General features: G+C 32.8%; 2 protein-coding genes across 3 annotated transcripts; one reads left to right on the top strand and one right to left on the bottom strand.

Moving 5' to 3' along the window:
• Positions 1–5,441: 5,441 nt before the first annotated feature.
• On the top strand, positions 5,442–7,001 carry LOC133694213 (peroxidase 72-like). The gene is made up of 4 exons (XM_062115676.1): positions 5,442–5,811; positions 5,902–6,093; positions 6,182–6,347; positions 6,428–7,001. The coding sequence occupies exons 1-4, from the start codon at positions 5,581–5,583 to the stop codon at positions 6,838–6,840; spliced, it is 1,002 nt and encodes a 333-aa protein (XP_061971660.1). The 5' UTR covers positions 5,442–5,580; the 3' UTR covers positions 6,841–7,001.
• A 4,043-nt stretch (positions 7,002–11,044) lies between these two features.
• On the bottom strand, positions 11,045–13,730 carry LOC133693710 (probable ubiquitin-conjugating enzyme E2 16). 2 transcript variants are annotated; one of them, XR_009842163.1, is made up of 6 exons: positions 13,589–13,730; positions 13,392–13,495; positions 13,049–13,151; positions 12,896–12,959; positions 11,575–11,750; positions 11,045–11,423 (listed from the first exon to the last, which is right to left on the bottom strand). XR_009842163.1 is itself a non-coding variant. In XM_062114991.1 (6 exons), the coding sequence occupies exons 1-6, from the start codon at positions 13,616–13,618 to the stop codon at positions 11,328–11,330; spliced, it is 486 nt and encodes a 161-aa protein (XP_061970975.1). In that variant the 5' UTR covers positions 13,619–13,730; the 3' UTR covers positions 11,045–11,327. The 2 variants fall into 2 exon arrangements, 1 of the variants encoding a protein (XP_061970975.1); XM_062114991.1 differs by having other exon boundaries at positions 11,662–11,750.
• Between the last annotated feature and the right edge of the window lie 7,566 nt (positions 13,731–21,296).

Raw genomic sequence — 21,296 nt, forward strand, 5'->3', positions numbered from 1 at the left:
TATTTGAATTTGAATTTTTATTATTTAAGAGGATTCTAAATATAGAATTTCATTAGAATTGAATTTAATTTAGAAAGATTAAAAATATACTTTAGGAATATATAATAATGAAATTGATTTATAGGCACAACATGTCGTTCGATTCAAGGGATGACTTTGATGAATTTATTGTTAATGCACCCGTGCTACGTTTTCAATATGATCTTAAGTTATACAAGAGAAGAAGCCTTATGATTATGGTTTCTAGTATCATTAAATGTATTTAATATAATAAATTAAAAATATATATCAATTAAAAAATAATAAAAAATATGATTAATGCTAATTAAATATTGAAGTCGAAGTTGATGTTTAGAGTATTTTTTAAATAAAATTATAATACTCTTAAAAAAATTAATAAAATAAAAAAATCATGAATCAATAATTTTAAAATAAGTGTATTAAAAAATTAAAAATTAAAAATTTAAGAAAAAATATATAAGACCTTTAAAATAACAAAATGAGCAAAATTCTTAAAACACTCTAAACATTAATTCATATATAATTATTTAAAAACTAATTGTTAATATTATCATAAAAATCCCTAATATTATTTAAAAATCATGGAATAATAGAATAATTATTCAAATAAATTTATAATAAATTTATTTAAAGAAAATATTAGTATAAAATAAAAAAAATTAAAGACCATTTTTTAAAAAGAGATTATATGTGCCTAAGATGAAATAATGGAATAGCATGTCTAGCCTAAAATAAAAAATTCCAAGTGTGTTTGGACCTAGAATGATAGACTTACATTTCTTTTTAAAAAAAGTGGATGGCGTATTTTTTAAATGGAACAGTCAACGAGTTTTTTTGCATGCAACATTTTTCAATTATTGAAGTTCACTCTGGGAACTAAAAAATCAAAATCCAAGTTTTTAAGCATTAAAAATCTAATTTCCCATTTTTAAACCCAGAAACATGAGAAAAAAAAAATCATATTGACCTATAAAACTCTATTTATAACTACAAAACACATTTAACTTGGAATAAGAACTCGAAATCAAATAAAAACTTTGTTGAGCCCTAATCTACTATTTTATATACCATTGAAGACAAAAACAACCACAATTTGAGTTCTCCTCATAAAAACAAATCCATGGTTGTGATTTCAATGCTTGAGCATTGAATTATGTTTGTTAATTGTATGTGAAAGAAAAGTATGAAAAGTAGTGATATTGTATAAACATTAGTGTTTTTAATTGATGTTGCATGCTTGAAAAGTAATCAAGGAGCTTATAATTTAATAGTTATGTATATTGAGTGTTGAGTTGACAGGTTAGTATAATAAAAAAAAAAATACATGTTGGATGGTTTCAGATAGTAAGGAACCTGAAATGGTATACTAAATGCAAGTTGGAACTTAAAGGAAATTCTAAACCTTGGAATTTTTTTAATATGAAAAATTTGGTTGTGATGATATTGATTGATTGATTAAGTTGATTGCGATGATTGTAAATGAGTTCTTGCGTGTTTGAGTTATTATTAATATGGATTTGTAAGGATGAGTATGTTCATATTTCAAGTATTTAAGGGTTTGTTTCAAATATTTACCATGTGTTTAATATAATGATAGGATTTTTTAACATTGAAAAATTAGTGATGAAAAGTTATGTCTTTGAACATTAAAAAATAATGATGAAAAGTATATCTTTGGATATTGAAATTCATCGACAAAAAATATAGACACTTAGACATTGAGATTAGTTAACGAAATTTATGGATATTAAAAATCAAGCTAAGTAAGGATTGATGAAAGTATTAAATGTTAAAATGCATGAAATTTTGATATTGAATGAATAATAACTTTTATTGTTGTGGAATAGTGCTTGTTTTATGTTTTTGACTATCTTGAATTTTATGATCTCTTTTTAGTTTGTGCAGAACTACATGTTTGGTTTGTGCAGAACTACATGTAGTTGCATTGTATTTATATCATGGTAATTAAACAAAGTGGATATAAAATGGTATTATGAAAATAAATAGTAATATACTTGGACAATGAATGCATTATGAAAAAAGGTGTTCACATGGATGTGTTGATACCAATAAAATGACTGAAGGAAACTAGTGCGAAACTGATCGTAGGATCTTAAATTTAACGGATGATTTGATAATTAGTTGTGTATCCTTAATGCTTTATTATTCCTCACTTAATGCAAACGAACTTTCTTCAGTAAGCCTTCTAAAATTCCAACAATACCATATTGTTTAGGTGCACTCCCAAATAAAGTTCAATGAATCGATAAAATATTACTCAATTATTCCTCTACAATGACTGAATCTAAGCTTTAAATAAGAAGAAAATTTAGAGGAAACAAGACAAAACTTTAAAACCACAAAAGCAATGTTGAAAAATTAAGTGAAGAAAAATGTTAAATTATGACAAAACAGTGCAGAATTAACCAACCTCAAACACTTTTTAAACCCCTTTTTATAGAGAATTTTAGACACCAACAACTGATGAACTTCCTCCCTTAATAACTTTGATTACACAACACAAAAATAGTATTAAACCTGAACATTTTTGGATTTAAATCATGTGACTTTTGAGCTAAAAATCTATTAATATATTATTGAAAGAGTTATAGAAAAAATATTCAATTTACTCTTAACCAATAGACCGGAAGAAATAATTCTTTGTGGACCAGACCCAAATCCAAATTTCAATTGGTAAGAAAATATTTTTTTAGCTCAAAATATTATGTTACCCAAACCAGAGCTGAGCTATTATGCACATTAGGTTTTAAGCTTAAAAACCACTTTACTTAGGACATTTTCCCTTTAAAAACTTGAGTGTCCTTTAGACCTAATCTTAACTCCTCAACTATTAAAAAAGTTTTGTTTCTTTTCTACGTGAAGTAAAGTGCCTTTAGGAGGTTTTAGGTTTCACTAAAACGTGTCAACTAAGGATTTTTTGAGATCAATTTCTCATTCACCTACAATTTATTTAAAGCATATTAATATTTCATGTTAAAGAGTTTATGTTAAAGATTAGATTCCAACAAAGTCTTGACCCTAAAAATAAATGGATTTTATTTTTAATTTGACCTCAAATATACCATTTTAACAATGTACTTAAACAAATTTTCCAATAACTTACTTTCTAAGAATTACAAACTTTTTGAATAGTTTTCCAACCATGGCAATTATTTGTCACATTATTGGTCTAATCAGATCATCTTAATATTCTTATACTCTATTTTAGAATTTCTCCATATATTGAAATAAATTGTACAAGTAAAAAAGATCATATTATTTTTACCAATAAGAACATATAAAACCTTCAATAGGTTTTGATTTATTCCATATATTCTTATGTTAACATTTTATTTGAAAGAAAAACAATAGTAAGAGAATATGCTTGTCATGGTACATCTCTATTTGTCCCATGTATTCTTGTGTTAACATATTGTTTGATGTAGGTTTTTTTATGCCTGCCTCAACTAAGAGGACTTTAAAACTTAAAATTAGAGTTTTAAGTTAACTGGTTTGAACTCGGGAGTTCTAAGTTAATTGGTTCTAACTCTGGATTTAGTCCTAAATCTACTCACACAATTTTAAATTTGTATTGTAGAGTTACACGAGTATCAATATGATTAAATACATTTCACACAAATAGTAGTTCAATTGAAAAGGTAATCAAATAATTAAAACAACTTGAATGTAAAGTAAACTTAATAACTTAGGAAAGAAATACTTACATTCATAGAACTGTGATTACATCCACAAATTGAAATTATTGGATAATAGAACATCTTTTTGGTATTTTTTGTTTATAGAATTGAAATTGCAAACCTACTAATTACATAGAAAATTACAAACCTATTTAATTATCGCCTACTATTATATCACCTATAAAGTTATCGCCTACAAAATTACCTTATATAAGCTCTCACATATTGGTTTAAGGTTTGAAAGGTCATAAAAACTTGATAAAAATACAATGATGTGATTTGAGTTTTTATTGAGTTGGATGTGTTTCTTCATTTTCCTTGTCATCTGCTTTATATAGTCAAATGATATTAATTATTAGTAACCTTTCACTTTTTATATGTCAACTGCTAATAACTTTTATTTTTTAGAGTTCTTTCCACGATCTCATAATTACATGAGTTATTATTTTTTTTTAATTTACGTGGTTTGTTACCATTGCTTATGTTTAGCTTATATACACGTTTTTTCTTTTATATATTCTTGTATTTTAAGTTTCTTTTAATTATTTAATTATTAGATAATTATATATTATTCTATTTATAGCCCATAAAATTTACGTTACAAGACATGCTATTTAAAAGAAAAGTAACAATAAGAGACGGAATTAATGGATGGCTCATGATTAGCCATTAAATATGTTTGTCATGGGTAAAACTCTAGTAAACGAAGCTTGATAGAAATATTAGGAATTTCCAGCCCCATGCAATGTTTACAGCTAGCTGTTGTATTGCCTTCTAGTGTGCACACATCATTGATCCTATCAATGGTAGGAATTGAAGTCAAAATAAATTATGAGACCATCCATTTGGTCAATAGAGCAGGTGAATCTACTTCTCTTTCCGCGGCTTTGTTCACCGGTGTTTGTCTTCACATTTGGGACTGGAAATATAAACAACTGTGTCATTTGACCACGCTTAAAGCTCCAAACTTGATGATAATAATAATAATGGAGGTCATATGGACCCACTGGTAATCAAAACAAAATTATGCAAGGAAGATGACGATTAGTCCTATCATTTGTGAAAATGATAAGATTCTTCAAAATCTGTTTTCTGTGCATCGTGTTCTGCACATTCATTCAATTTAGCAGAATGAGGTCTGCGTACATCCTCTTACTCTGCATTTTTTCCACATCAAAGATCGAAGTTAAGGTTATCAAGGACTGATTTAGATAGGATGTCTAAATCTGCAAACTGGAATAGTACAGCCATGTTCTTCTTGATATACAGAAAACCCATGATAGATTTTAAATAATAATGATATAAAACTAATGTACTGCCTTGTTACAGGCATTAAGTGTCCTAAGAGCTTGCTCCAATTAGATCAGTTTAGGAACTGCTCAGTAGCTCTCTTAAAACTTTGTATCAATGAGACTGATCAGCCTAAATAACAATAAATTGCTAACCACTCTTATCTCTCTTTCCCCGTCGATGGAAAGCTAGTTAGTTACCAACTCCACCTTTTTGTTCCCTTCCCTCCACTTGGGGGCGGAGGCGGGGGGTGGCCCCTGCCCCTACAATTTCTTTTTTCCCAGCCTCCCTCCTTGGATAATTTTAAATTTTGACCTTAAGATAATTTTAATGTTTAGGTCCTCTTAGAATACTTTTTCTAGTGTGACCCTTTCAAACCTAATATTCCGGCTCCGCCCTGCCTCCACTATCTCTCAAGGCTATGCATAACGTTCCTTCTATAAATATCCTAAGAACATCCAAAGTTCATAGCAGCTTTTGAACTCCCCCTTCATACTTCTTAGCATTCCTGTGTAGAAGTCTTGGTCTTGAAAGTGATATTCTAAAACAAAACAAAAAATTTGAAGCAGTAATGGCTCAGCTCATTAGCGTTGTCTTGGCTCTTGGTCTTGCTTTCCTGGCCTTTTCTCCGATTTGTTTTTGTGGCAAGACAACTGGTGGCTACCTCTATCCACAGTTTTACGATAAGTCATGCCCAAAAGCTCGAGAAATAGTCAACTCCATTGTAGCCAAGGCAGTTGCTAAAGAAGCTCGTATGGCAGCCTCATTACTTAGGCTCCATTTTCATGACTGCTTTGTCAAGGTCTATAACTGATTACTATACATAACTCTCATCACTTGCTCTTCTACTATCATGAATGAAATGATTTACATTATTTTGTTAAAATCCCAGGGCTGTGACGCATCAATATTGCTAGACAGCACCGGAAGCATAATAAGTGAGAAGGGGTCAAATCCGAATAGAAACTCCGCTCGAGGATTTGAAGTAATTGACGAGATTAAATCTGCACTAGAAAAGGAGTGTCCTAAAACAGTTTCCTGTGCTGATATCATGGCTTTGTCTGCAAGAGACTCTACCGTTCTTGTAAGTGTTACATGTTTGTCCTGTAATGAAATTGAACCAACTTTTCTAGCCAAAATTCCAGAGCTGATCCTTTTGTTTATGTGTACAGACTGGCGGTCCTAGCTGGGAAGTTCCATTGGGAAGAAGGGACTCTAGAAGTGCAAGTTTGAGTGGTTCGAATAACAATATTCCTGCTCCAAACAACACATTTCAAACAATTCTTACCAAGTTCAAGTTACAAGGCCTTAATGTTGTTGATCTTGTTGCGCTATCTGGTAAGTTAACTCGACCATCCCCTTCTCTGAGTTTCCGAGAACTATGAATATGGTCCTTGGTTTTGAAAAATTTTGTTCAGGGAGCCACACAATTGGAAATGCTCGGTGCACCAGCTTCAGGCAGAGGCTGTACAACCAGTCAGGAAATGGGAAGCCTGACTACTCTCTTCAACAATCGCTCGCTGCCCAATTGCGCAACCGGTGCCCCAGATCAGGAGGTGACCAGAACCTGTTTTTCTTGGACTTCGCAAGTCCAAAAAAGTTCGACAACAGTTACTTCAAGAACATATTGGCTTCAAAAGGACTGTTGAACTCTGACCAAGTTCTCCTGACGAAGAATGAAGCATCAATGGAATTGGTCAAGAAATATGCTGAGAGCAATGAGCTTTTCTTTGAGCAATTTTCCAAGTCCATGGTTAAGATGGGAAACATCTCTCCATTGACAGGTTCCAGGGGAGAGATTAGAAAGAGTTGCAGGAAGATTAATTCTTGATCAATTGCGGTACCTAGTTAGATCTATGCTTTAAATAATTGGTGCTAAAATGCTTTGTGGCTAATTGGTACTAAAATGCTTTGCGGCTGTTTCCTATTTTATGGTCGTCTTTCTTGATGTTCTTTCACGTATAAATTTTATGCCAGCTAAATTCGAAAACATATCGACATCGCAAGGTGCATTTCAACTTTTCAGAATGAGAATATATAAGAGACCATAGGGCATCAGAGTTTCTTTTCCACCACGCTTCTTTGCATCGATAACATGAGCAAACCCAAAAGGCAGGACTTCAAATTTTTCAGAAGATGATATGAACTGAATGACTTTGTGTGTTATACCATGGTTAAAATAAGAGAGAAGACAAACTCAGAGGGGCTCATCTAACGGTGAATATGTTCTGACCACTTTAGCCTTCACGCCCTAAAAAAAAATAACGGAAAGATGAACGGAAAAATATTTCATCGGTAATTGCTGATAAAAATTATGACACAGAAATTTTTTATTAGTAATTTTTTATGGGAATAATAATAAAATAAAAAAATTTCAGTGGCAATTTTATTAGTATTAATGACGTGTCAAATTATCAATAATAATTTTGTTAATAATTTTAAAATGAATTAAAATCTGATTGTTTCTCTTCTTGATGCAATCCAAATGGCATTAAATGATCTATTAAGAGTTCTGGTCAATTACAAGATCAAGAACAAAAAAACTTAAAAATACATTTAATAGACTCATTCAAAGTATTTAGGTTAGGTGATGATAAAAAATTAGTCAATCTAATTTATATATAAAAGGGGTCTTATCCATCTACAACATGAGCCTAATTATTTTGTAATAGTGGGCTAATTAATTTTAACAGTTAAAGGTATATTTTTTCTAGTGCACAAATTTATTTTAACAAGTATAATTTTTTATCTGACTGTTAGATCAGTATGAGATTTTACCAAAAGTTCCTAGAAATCTTATTCTATATTGGGATAAATTTTTAATACAATCAAACATTGGAAAAGCTTTGCAACAAGGTCCAGAAGCTACTGTGCAAGAATTGTATTAATTTCCTAGCTAATCTAAGATTCTTTTTCCTATTTTATTTAAAACTCTTTTATTATTTTCCAACATTGTTTAATTAGGATATTTTTACCTATTATAAATAGGATTGCTTCGCTTGTATTTAGGTATTTTAGAGGAAAAAACTTTTATTACATCAATTATTATTGTATGTGTGAGGCTTTGCTCATACTTTTGATTTTTTATCAAACTACTTAAAACTTATTAAAAAAATTAACCAAGTTTCATGTCGTCTTCTATATTATTTATCGTTTTAATGTTTTTTTATAAAAAATATTTGAATGATGACATTTTGGATAAATCCAGGTCAAACGGAGTTAACCAACCTAACATGTGACTTAGGTGATAGCCCTTACTTGGTTTAATAATCTTATTTTTTAAAATTTATTTTTTATTTAATTATATAATTATAAAAAGAGACTTTTGCAAGAAAGACAAAAAAACAAAAATATCATGAAGAAATGTATTTCTTCAATCTTAACTTTGTTTTCTTGTTAGGGTCTGTTTTGGATTATGGCAATGATAGTGGTTCAAAGTGTTTTTTGTTTAGAAATGCATCAAAATAAAGTTTTTTTATTTTTAAAAAATTATTTTTGACATCAACACATCAAAATGATCTAAAAATATAAAAAAAATTATTTTAAACAAAAAAAATCAAAATTTTTAAGAATGCGATCCAAACACTATCTTCAAGCATCTCGTTATTGTTAATGAAAGTATGTTTGTTTTATTATAAGCATTGTTTTTAAATAAAAACCTATTATGAATCAAAAGCAAGTTTTAAAAAAATATTAAAATAATATTAATATTTTGTACGTGTGATTGAAGGAAAAAAAACATAATAAACATGACAAAATAATGTCAGAAATGTACCGAAAATTTTAAAAATTAAAGAACATAGATTTTATTTGTGCTTAATTTAATTTTTTCAGGGTTAATCTTTTGCGCATGCATGAGCGTGCCCATTGTCGAGCTGATAACAAAATCAAGCTTTTGTTTCGCGTGAAAGGGGTCATTAAAGAGCGATGTATTATTCAATATCGATATATAGGCTTCGTTTGTTTACAGGAAAGTTAATTTTTTTTAGAAAATAAATTTCAGGGAAAGTGAATTTTTAGAAAATGAATTTCAGAAAAATATTTTCCAGTGTTTGGTAGTGTTATAGAAAATGAACTGGAAAACACTTTCCAGTGTTTGATTGTGTTATAAAAAATGAACTGGAAAATAATTTATTAATGAATTAATTTTTTTCTCAAGTTTATCTAATATATATATAATATTTAATATAAATATTTAATCACTTACCATAAAAGAATAAAATCTTTCTTGTTCAATAATAGCTACCCCTGTTGCTATCACAGTTACAGTTGCTTCCATACATGCTGCATGAATTATTTTACTATCCATAACATGAAAGAAAAGTTTTCTGATAAAAAAACTTAAAAATTTAGGGAAATAAATATTAAAAAAACATATAAAATACTTACACAATCAATACAATTAAACCGTTCACAACGATTAGAAATTGCGCAATGAAATCCATATAATTACCAGCATCATCCCACAAATTTATTAATATGTAATAAATATAATCAAACACTTATCATGAATTAATCAAAGCAAAATAAAACAAGCACATGTATAAATATAGCAAAATAAAACAATAATTGTGGCAAAAAAATCATACTTTTTAGTGTTATCAACATTTTTATATTTGATTATGTTAATTCCCCTTATTAAACAATAATTGTGGATTCCCCTGCAATCACCTCTCATGCCCCTTCCTTTAATTCCCCCTCCCCCGGTTTCTCTCTTCCCCTTCCCCTTCTTCGGTTTCGGTTTTTTCTCTCTTCCCCTGTCATCCCTTTCCCCTTCCCCTTCTTTGGTTTCAGTTTTGGTTTCTCTCTTCCCCTGTCATCCCTGTTTTGGTTTTGGTTTCTCTCTTCCCCGATCTTCCCCTTCCCCTATTCGGTTTCGGTTTCCCTCATCCCCTTCCCCTTCCCCTTCCCTTTTCCCTTCCCCTCTTGGGTTTCTGTTTCGGTTTCGGTTTCTCTCTTCCCCTGTCATCCCCTTCCCCTTCCCCTGTTTGGTTTCGGTTTCTCCTTGTTCGGTTTCTCTCATCCCCTTCCCCTTCACATGTTCAGTTTCGGTTTCTCCTTGTTCGGTTTCTCCCTTCCTCTTCCCCTTCCACTGTTCGGTTTCTCCAGATTTCTGTCATCCCCTTCCCCTTCCCGCTCCTCCTTCCCAGTTCTCCTCCCTCTCTCCCCCGACTACTTCTACTAGGACTTGAAAAAAAAGAGCAAGGGTTGATTCATTCCTTGATATGGTTGATTAATTCCTTGATAAGTTTGGGCAGTTTGCTTTGATTGATTCACAGTAATCTTAAGGATAGGGATTTTGCTTTGATTTGATGAAATGGTTTGTTTGGTTCTGTCGGTTCTGCAGGATGTGAGTGAGTAAGAATGGAAAACATGTGCTTTTATAGCTTGGTTGATAAATTTGGATTGTTTTGAACACACCGAATGTGACAAGGAAAGATGAAAACTGTGTTATGTTATGGGAAAAATATAACAGGTAGCAGATTTATCAAATGTGTGTAATGAAAGAAAAGGAAAGTGTTTTCCGGTTCTTTTCAAAAAGAAAACACTTTCCTTTGTTAAAGTTGTGTTTTCTGTGTTGACCGGAATTAAAATTCCATTGACTAGTTTTCCATGTTGTTGCCAAACATGGAAAAATAAGGAAAATGAATTCTAGGAATTAGTTTTCCTGTAAACAAACACAGCAATATATATGTGGTTTTTTCTAATTAAGTCGGTTCCTTTAAAGAATTTAATCATACACTCATTTATTTTAATATCTTATACATAGGAGGGGTTTTAAATAAAACTAGTAACCTCATTCTAGTTAATACAAGTGAAAAATAATGCAAGTAAAAAAAAGAAATCATTGGTACGTGGTTACAAAAATCAATCAGTACTCTGTAGCATCTCAGAATCTCTCAATAAAATGGTGTCACCATTCACCAACTCACAATCAGTGATTCTATGAACAAAATCCAACAGTTAGCCGTAAGTCTAGACTGCATTATAATGGTCACCATTATGTGGGCAAACTAAAATCAGAACATAAGATGTTGGAGAAATGGTTGCAGATGGATTGAAGGGTTTCAATCATGTGCCAATTATGGCACCACAACAAAGATCTACGGCTGGGTAACAACGAGCCAAGTTTGTGTCTCAAATTACTAGAACACATTGTTTCTCTTCCTTTACACACCTGGCATTTACAGGAGTTAATTAGCATTCAGAAAGATTTGGTTTTCAAAATGCATTCCCCCAAGTTTACATTTTTCTTTGGAAAAAAGCGACCATCTACCATGATTATTTGAACTAGCAAGCATGGAAATGCTTCAGTTGTTACACTTTATCATCATGGAACCACCACCTGGTCTCCTTCGGAGATCTTCCATTTCTACAGTTCTTTACATATCGGTCATTATCCTCGGGACGTTGCTGCAGGCAAGGGTCAACCTCATTAATCTTACAATCTTATATACAAAAAATAAGTTATAAAGTGGTTGTGCCATCTAATGAATCATAAGATGATTAAACCTAAAAGGTATGCTTATCATTTATCATGGGTATTGGCAAATTTACACTTCACCTGCCAGCAGTCAATAGGAGCACAATGAACACAAAATCCATATTAACTGGAAAGAATGGCTCTAGAAAATTGACCATAAAATCAAACCTTCACAGTGGAGCTTGAAAGCATCGAGAGAATACTGATGCAGACAGAACTAACAGTCATGGCAGGTGACCAAGAATCATATAGTATATCTGCAAAAGGAAATAATCAAATGTCAGTCATGCTGCAAGGATCTGCAGATTTAGATTGAGGCAATCATGCAATGTGAGATACACAATGGATTACACCCCTCATCCCATTGAAGTGCTCACCATTCCTTTTTGAGATGTTCCAATTTATTTATCCACTCTCAAAATAGCATATGTATTAGTGAATTACTTCACAGGTTTATGGAGCAACATAACTACCTTCAATTAGAAACTAACCACTTTCAACAAGACAAACTTTAAAAAATTTATCCCACTGACTAGACCATTTAACGATCACTCTTTAAATAGTAGGAAAACCAAAGTTTCACAGTTAATATGAGGTGGAAAGAGTATAACTGACATAAAAGCCATATACAAAGTTAAATCAAGCTTGAATCATAACAAATGACTTAAATCCTGCTTATCCAGAAAAGAAACAGCATAGCATGAGCATTAATACATGCATGAGTCCATGCGTTGTATTGCAAATGAACAAAAGGGATGAGAAAAAAACTAAAACCACATTCTTATCTAGTGACATCACTAAGGGGAAAAAATTCTAGATAAACAGATTGCATGATGGACATAATTTATATTGCAATAATTATTTACAAGTCAGTTTGTGTTACTATATTGTGCACAAGGTTATCACAATCCATCATAATATCCATGTCCAATATTACAAATCACAAAAGTGTGAGCTATACTAGAATTTGGCATCTGCAGGTCTCATTGAAAGTTAATGTTATGAGATTTATCCTACCATGTTTTCTAGCAATAATCAAGGTTTTGCTATCTACTTAATGGCGAAGTCAGAAACTAGAAAACTAAGAGATCTGCATACATGTACTATTGACCATGTCTTGTATGAAAATCTTGTTAAAGAGAGAATGGAAATATCTAAACCAACAACCAAAAAAAAGTCAGCATTTATGGACAAGACCATCAAATTCAACAAACAAGTGAATATTATGAAATGAAAAGCAGAGAAATAAATCAGTTTGTATTGTAACAATAGGAAAACTACCAACCATCGAAGTGGGCCGAGATATTTCAACTGGGAACAGAGTACAGTAGAGCAAATAATCCAATCGACCCAAAATTAATTTCATGGTATCTTAAATCCAATATAGAACATAAATAATTACCTAAACAAATATGGCCATTGCTATAAATATGCGGATGGAGCGGAGCCGGATGAAGAAATATAACCTGTTTAGAACCTCAATCAACACTATTTTACATGGAAAAAACCCAATAAAAGTCCATACAGTTAACAATAGACTGATGCAATTGCAAACCTGAGGAGCTTCCATCGGGTAATGCTCAGGGAAATCAACTTGAAGCTGATAGGTCTCATTTGCATAAAGGGTGCCCGGAGCTCCAATTACTTCAATAACCCACCTTCAATTCAAAAGCCCAAGATTACATTACAGATAAATAATCAATGAACAAATCAAATATAGAAACTAATTAGTCATGTTCTTTAAAAGTTTCGTTTTACAAACGATCCCAAAAAATATCCAAACTTTAGTTTGATTTCTTATTTTCCCTTCATCTTTCTTTGATTTTCTCAGCAAGAAAACACAGTTTAACATAAGACAAAACAACCCATAACAGTAATTAAACAGAAAAAGACCAAACCTTTGGAGATTATCAGTGACTTTATGTTTGAAACCAGTTGGAGGATTGACTTGCCACTCAACAAGTTCTTTCTGAAGCCGATTGCAAGCAATCTTACTCAGTGCCTAAAACAAAACAAAACCCACAAAATCACCATACGACTAATGATTGATAAAACAATTTAACAAAACCCCATATCATCGATTAAAAGTATGAACCTTGCGGGTCGTTGTAGAGGAGCTCGTCATGGTTGCAAAGGTAACTTTTGAGAGAGAGTTATTTGTTGGTGTGAAGGGTGTTAGATAAAGGAACAAAGAGAACCAGCGACGGTTTATAATGACGGGTATAGAATGATTTGTGTTCCCCACCACCGTATTGCCATATCTTCTAGTATTATTTTTTTTTTAGAAGTTCTTACTATAACTTTTTTGATTAATTAAAACTTACTAAATATAGTTTATTAAAATTAATTAACTGCATTTTAAAGTATAAATAATAATTGGACTTTGAACAACATTGATCATTCTCAATTTATTCGTTTTATGTTAAAAAAATAGTTACCATAGATTAACATACTACTTACTAAAAAAAAAATTAATAAAAATCAAGACACGAGATAAAAAGATCAAATAAAAATATTGCATTTCTTATTTAGCTACATGTCTAAAGCACTTGTGGGTCTGATACTTTATTAGACTCAATCTCTTTGAGCTCAGCTAAACGTTAGGTTCAAAAACTTACCCAATTTTTTTGGGCTCAAATATACACTAGACCCAAATGTCTAGTGTGTCCGATCCAACTCCCTCTGAGTTAGGTTTTTTTTTAGAATAAGAGCTCAAAATAGATATCTAGGGTCATCATCTCCCTACCCCTTAGTAGGTCAAAAAGTCATATAAGAGATATCCCTGCATCAAATCAATATTAATATTTATTATAAGGAATAATTTCATCGACATTAATATTGTGTACAGAATAATATAGAACTATCTTTCATAAAATACATGATGTTCTCGATATTAAATGTCGTATAAAATGACACTGATTATCAATATTAATATTGATTGTAAGGGTATTTCCCTTACTTGATTGAAGAAAAAAAGACTTACAACCCCTCAAAGAATAAACAAAAAACATTATAATTGCACTTTGAACAACCCAATTAGAGAGTTCAGAATATTTACTCTCTTACAATTTATTCTCAACATTTATAATATATAAATAAATATATTTATTTTTAGAATTTAATGCTCATTTATTACAAATCTTCATAATAAAAGCATTGATTTAATTATTGAAGGATCCTTAAAATCCTCAAAAAAAAACTGTTTTGTAAGAAATTCAATTTGTGTCACCAACCTCTGAAATTCTCAGTTATTGAGAAGAGAAGATTAACATGAACTTATGATTATCCATCGTCCAAACACAACGAAAAATAATTTCCCTAAGATTCTAGATTTTTGGAGCATCTTCAGGTTAGATTTTCAAAATTCATTACTTCTATTTTTCTTATTTTTTTAAAAATGTGAAATAAATTGGAAAAAAAACATACATAATTTAATAAAAAAAGATAAATATGAAATAAATTAGAAGGGAATAAGATGTAAAAAAAAAGATTAAATGTTTTGAAATCACGAGGATTAATTATTTAGTTTCATTAATTATGGAGACAATGTAATAATTATTTTTGTTTTTCATATAATATAGTAACTAGCTATGGCTACTTGCCATTACACACAATTATGAGCACCAATTTTGCCACACACATCTCTTCAACATCAATTGATACAGTTGGATTTTGCTATATATAATCTTTTTGAGTTAGAAGCTACAATGATAATCGTACTAATTTAATCCAACCATTACTTAATTTCTTTAGACAAATCCATTTCTATTGAGTTTAATTTTAATTTCGTCCAATATAAAACTTATTATTGGTTTGGGTATCTTTGTGTCACATCCAACGTTATCACAATTCTATTTCTTTTTGAAAAACCCATGAAATAAGATTGCTTTTTCTCTTTTTTGCATAAGAAATAAAAAAAACCTTGACCGAATACATGCTTGTTCTTATCAACGGTCAACACCACCCTAGTTTACTCGTCACGCAGTCGCAAATCACTCAGATGACCCCACTCCAACCACCGGGAACTTCACCTTCACAGAATCATAAATGTACATTTCTACTGGAGCTAGCTTCCACTAGGCAAAAGCTCTGGTTTTCAAATCATCTGAACTCCTATCATCAGACGATCGACTAATTGGCATTATTAGGACAACATTTAAGTGGGAACGAGGCAATGAACTTAATTGTTCTCCAAATATATATGCAGAAATACATCAGCAACAGATAAAGGAGATCAGAGAAATAAAAGTTGACCAAAGGGTATCACCTCTGTGTGTGTTAGCGATCGACAGCACGCGCATATTGCATGTGGGATTTTCAGTGCATATAATATAATACACACAGTTGCTCATAGATTCACCTACTACATCGCTATATAATTTTCTAACCTAGTATAATGCATGCAGGTGACAATGGGTCGGTAATAAAAGACAACAAATGGTAAAGGGTCAAATTTCATTGCCATTTGCTAATCAGTATCCCCACCTGTCTGATGATATAAGCTTTGCATTTTGCAGTGTTCTGATTCCTTGCTGATCCCACATCAAAAGCACGAGAAAGAAAAATCGACTTTTACTTGCTTCTTACCTTTTCCCCCATCTTTTTTTTTCAAAGAAGGCATATGCAATCTGCCCTTTTGACTTCTAAGATGATTATTAGCATATTCTAGCCTTGTTTAAAGGAAATGTTCCCTTGCAATTAATTTGTCCTATGGGGGAATCTTCAAGGTAGAGGCATCTCGTAAAGACAGGCTTGGCAAGAAGATATATATTTTTAAAGGAATAGGATAAATCCATCTTCCAGTTTTCTAAAATTTCGTAGATAAGATAACCCACGGCCTTTTGACTTGTCGTCAGGTCGAAATTACTATTGTTTTCATTTCCCATCCAATCCTAAGGTCACCCAATAACTTCAATCCAAACCTAACGAAAGGCTCCGGCAACTGTATTTGGCTGACAAAATAAGCTAATAGGTCTCGTTCCCAATGTGATGAAATTGGATTTTGCTTCAATATTATTATAACACAACTAGATAGAGATTTGATCTATACAAACTTTATAAATAACATAACAAATATTTTTATGGACTAGTATAGATCTAAAATAAAATTTGATCCCATCAAATTAGGTTTGTGGCTTAAAACAAAGATACTAGAAAATACAATTGTTAGATTAAACTTAAATTTTTCTAAATAATTGTACAAGCAATTTTTCTATAGCTAACCACTATATTATTTATCGGATAACTGCATCTCTTGAAATTAAGATCTAGGCCCTGATAGTGATGTTTGGATCAATTTTGTTATATTTCTTTTTTTTTAGATTTATTGTTTAATTCAATTTTTTATTTAATTTCTTTAGTGCTTTCAAATTTCTAGTTGTTTCCTAGTTCACTCTTGGCTTGTTAGGCTAAACAAACCACTTCAATTTTGTTTTCATTTATTGACACTTATAATGATCGATTAATTTTATTCGATACATCAATCAAGTTTTTAAGTATTATTTTAAATGTTTTATTTATTTTTTTAATTTTTTAATGTAGTCATCGAATATTTAAATCCGATAATAACATTAGAAAAAAAACAAAAATACTTTTGTTATTATATCCACTAACAAATATATCATTTACACAATCTATTGGTCATTTGTTGACATAATTAGTTGCGATTCTGTAATCTGATTAATTATAGGAACTAGATTAAATGTTATTTTGTAATCTGATTACTGCCTATTCAGATCAAATCTCGTATAGGCAGTAATTATGTGAATCTGATCAATTATAGGAGTCATATCAAATCTTGTACAAAATTACTACACTTTCTTATAATAGGATTGTTACCTATTCAAAACTCTGCCTATTCAGGACACTGCCTATTTAGAGCTCTGCCTATATATTTCCTCCTACAAGGAGAAGAATACTAATGAAAAATTTAGCTAGTAGACACCATTGTTTTCTACATGGTATCAGAGCCTAATTAATCAAACACGAATCCCATACTACATGATGAACCTCAACCTCATTGTTCCCCTTCCACAAAATAGCCAAACATCACCCATTATTATTCACCAAGACAATTATGCATTCCCTACCAGCATCATATTAGATGAAAACAATTATCCATTATGGTCTCAACTAATGGAGATGCGCATTAGTGCTCGTAACAAAACCGAATATCTCACTGGAGCAGCAAAAAAACCCGAACCCGAAGATCCCATGTTTGCAACATGGATCACTGAAAGTCAAAAGGTGAAAAGTTGGCTTATTGATTCAATGAATCCGTTACTGATGCAGCGATTTATTCGCCTATCCACAGCCAAGGAAATATGGGAGGCTGTGTCGAAGACCTTCTATGATGGCTCAGATGAAACTCGTTTGTTTGAATTAAATCAGAAATCTTTCTCTATCAAACAAGAGGGTAGACCTGTGTCCATTTATTACAATGAGCTGGTGGCTCTTTTTCAAGAAATTGATCACAGAACTGCCTCTCAAGGAGAGACAGTTAAAGGAGTGGTCCAGCTACATTCAACAATGCATAGACTTCGTGTTCATATATTTCTGAGTGGCCTTGATTCTGAGTTTGAGCAAGTCCACAGAGAAATATTACGCAAAGATCCAAAACTAGACTTGGAGAGTACATACGCATGCATAAGAAGGGAGTTTCAACAAATACAAACCATGGGGAACTATCGAACAACCAGTGAGCACTCCGTGCACTCTGCTTTACAAACCAACCCCGTCAAGGACCAGCTTCTGAAACAATGAAGAACCGAAATAATTCATCTGCTGGAAAATACACAGGCCTCGTCTATGGGCATTGTGGTGAATTGGGACACTCAAAATAGAGGTGTTATGAGATCATTGGTTATCCTGAATGGTGGGATTTCTCAAAGAAACCAAGGAAGAAATTTGCAGGAAAAGCCATGATGACCACAGCTGAAGCTCAAACTACCGCTGCTGATAAACTGCCTGCTGCTGATAGCCTTTCGCCAACTGTTAATGTTGCTCACTCTAGCAGCACTGGTAAGGCAAATACATTCTCTGCAATTACTAAGGATAATAATTGGATAATTGATACAGGTGCATCAGATCACATGGTTAGAGACACTAGTCAGTTACAATCCCTCCACTCTTCCACACATTCTTTTATTTCCACAGCTAACGGAAGTACCTCTCCAACTGTTAGGGAAGGCACTGTCATCTTAACTCAAAATCTCACTTTAAACTCAGTTCTAGTTGTCCCATCCCTTGAACATAATATGTTGTCAGTTGGCCAAATTACTTATACTCTTAATTGTACAGTAACCTTCTGGCCGTTATTCTGTGTGTTTCAGGACATTCTGACCCGGAAGATTCTTGGTTATAGTGTTAAACATGGCAAACTCTATTATTTAGAACTTACAGAAAATGGAGGAAAGAGATTCGGACAAGCACATCAAACTAGAAGTTCAGATACAGATCGAGCAACAATATGGTTATGGCACCGACGTTTGGGACATCTTTCCTTTGGATATCTTAGAAAATTACAAACGCATCTTTTTAACGTAGTTCATGATTCTGAGTTTCATTGCAATATTTGTGAAATGGCTAAAAGCCATCGTATTACTTATTTACCGAGTTTGAATAAAAGTTCAGAACCTTTTGCCGTTATACATTTTGATGTATGGGGTCCTGCAAAAATCTCTACTATATCGAAAGCCCGTTATTTTGTCACATTTATCGATGAATGTACTAGAATGACTTGGATGTCTTTGCTACACAAAAAAAGTGATGTTTTTACAGCTTTTCAGGAATTTCATCGTATGGTGGGTACTCAGTATCAGAAACAGATTCGTAGTTGGCAAACTGATAATGCTATGGAATTCCTGGATACCTCTGTTCAAAAGTATCTACATCACTATGGAATTCGGCATCAAACTTCATGTACTTATACTCCACAACAGAACGGGTTGCCCGAATGAAAAAATAGGCAAATTTTAGAAGTGGTTCGTGCCTCTTTCTTTGGCATGCACATGCCGCGGTACTAATGGGGAGAAGCTGCAAAGTCTGCTGTGTATCTGATCAATCGAACACCTTCTTGAGTGATAGATTTTCAGACACCTCAACAGCGGATGCAATCCTTATTGTCCACCCCGCACCTTCCAAACCTTGAGCCGAGAGTGTTTGGGTGTATTGCTTATGTTCACATTCCAAAGGTGTTACGAACTAAACTTGATCCATGTGCCACTCGATATGTTTTTGTTGGATATTCAGACTTACAGAAAGGGTACAGATGCTATGATCCTCACACTCAAAAGTTACACGTCACATTGGATGTCTCCTTCTGTGAAACTAAATCATTTTATTCAAAAGAAGGTTCCATCATTTCCTCTAGGGGAAGCAATCCAGCAATGAAAATTTGCTACAAGAGAGTGACAGGAACGAATTTGTTGAGTTGGAAAACATAATTGAACAGTTTGGGAGCAGCGACACTAATGAGAAGTCACGGGGCAGAAGCAGTGATGAGGAGTCACGAATAAATATAGAATTGCCTTTGTTAACACCATTAACCAACGAATCTTCTTAGAATGCTGAATCCCAGGTACTCCTCCAACCTATATCTGATGAGTCAAATATATTTCCTGATATTTCTTATGCCCAGGATGTTCCTCCTGCTACTGCAGCCCCAAGATGTTCCCAAAGATCAAACAAGGGTGTCCCAAAAAAACAGTATGAACCCAATCATAGAGTCAATATCCAATATCCAATCAATAATTATGTCTCTAACCATAGGTTGTCTAAATCATATGCACTTACTGTTAATCAATTATCCAATATATCCATCCCTAGTAATGTGCAGGAAGCTTTGACAAATCCAGCTTGGGCCAATGCAGTAAATGAAGAAATGCAAGCTCTGCAAAAGAACTCAACTTGGGAACTTGTCTCCCTACCTGAAGGAAAGAAGACAATTGGGTGTCAATGGGTGTTCACTGTGAAACTTAAAACTGATGGCAGCATTGACAGGTATAAAGCCCGGTTGGTTGCAAAGGGGTATACACAAAAATACGGCATGAATTATACTGAGACTTTTGCACCGGTTGCCAAGCTTGACATAATCCGTATTCTCATATCTATAGCAGCTAGTCGGGAGTGGCCTTTGAAACAGTTTGATGTGAAAAATGTGTTTCTCAATGGGGACTTAGAAGAAGAAGTGTATATGGACTTGCCACCGGGTGTGCAGTGCAAATCTGAAACTAGGAGCAAAGTCTGTCGTTTGAAGAAATCTCTGTATGGGCTGAAACAGTCCCCTAGAGCTTGGTTTGGGCGGTGCTCATCTGCAATGACAGCATTCAATTATAAACAGAGTAATGCAGATCATACTCTGTTTATAAAGCACCAAAATAGGAAGGTAACAACCCTTATTGTTTACGTGGATGACATGGTGTTAACAGGTGATGATCCAGAGGAGATGCAGCGGTTACAGGAACATTTAGCTGCTGCATTCGAAATGAAGAGCCTGGGGCAACTCAGATACTTCTTAGGCATTGAAGTTGCTAGATCAGCTCACGGGATTTCCATGTCACAACGCAAATATGTGCTTGATCTGCTGACAGAGACCGGCATGCTTGCTTGCAAACCAGCATCAACCCCTATGGACATCAATCACAAGCTCGGTGTATTTCCCAATCAGGTTACAACAGACATGGGCCGCTATCAACGGTTGGTTGGTCGACTAATTTATTTATCCCATACAAGACCGGACATCGCTTTTGCCGTCAGTGTTGTAAATCAATTTATGCATGCACCCAGCGAAGAACATTTGCAGG

Source organism: Populus nigra, chromosome 5 (assembly GCF_951802175.1).
Source record: "Populus nigra chromosome 5, ddPopNigr1.1, whole genome shotgun sequence".
NCBI lineage: Eukaryota > Viridiplantae > Streptophyta > Magnoliopsida > Malpighiales > Salicaceae > Populus > Populus nigra.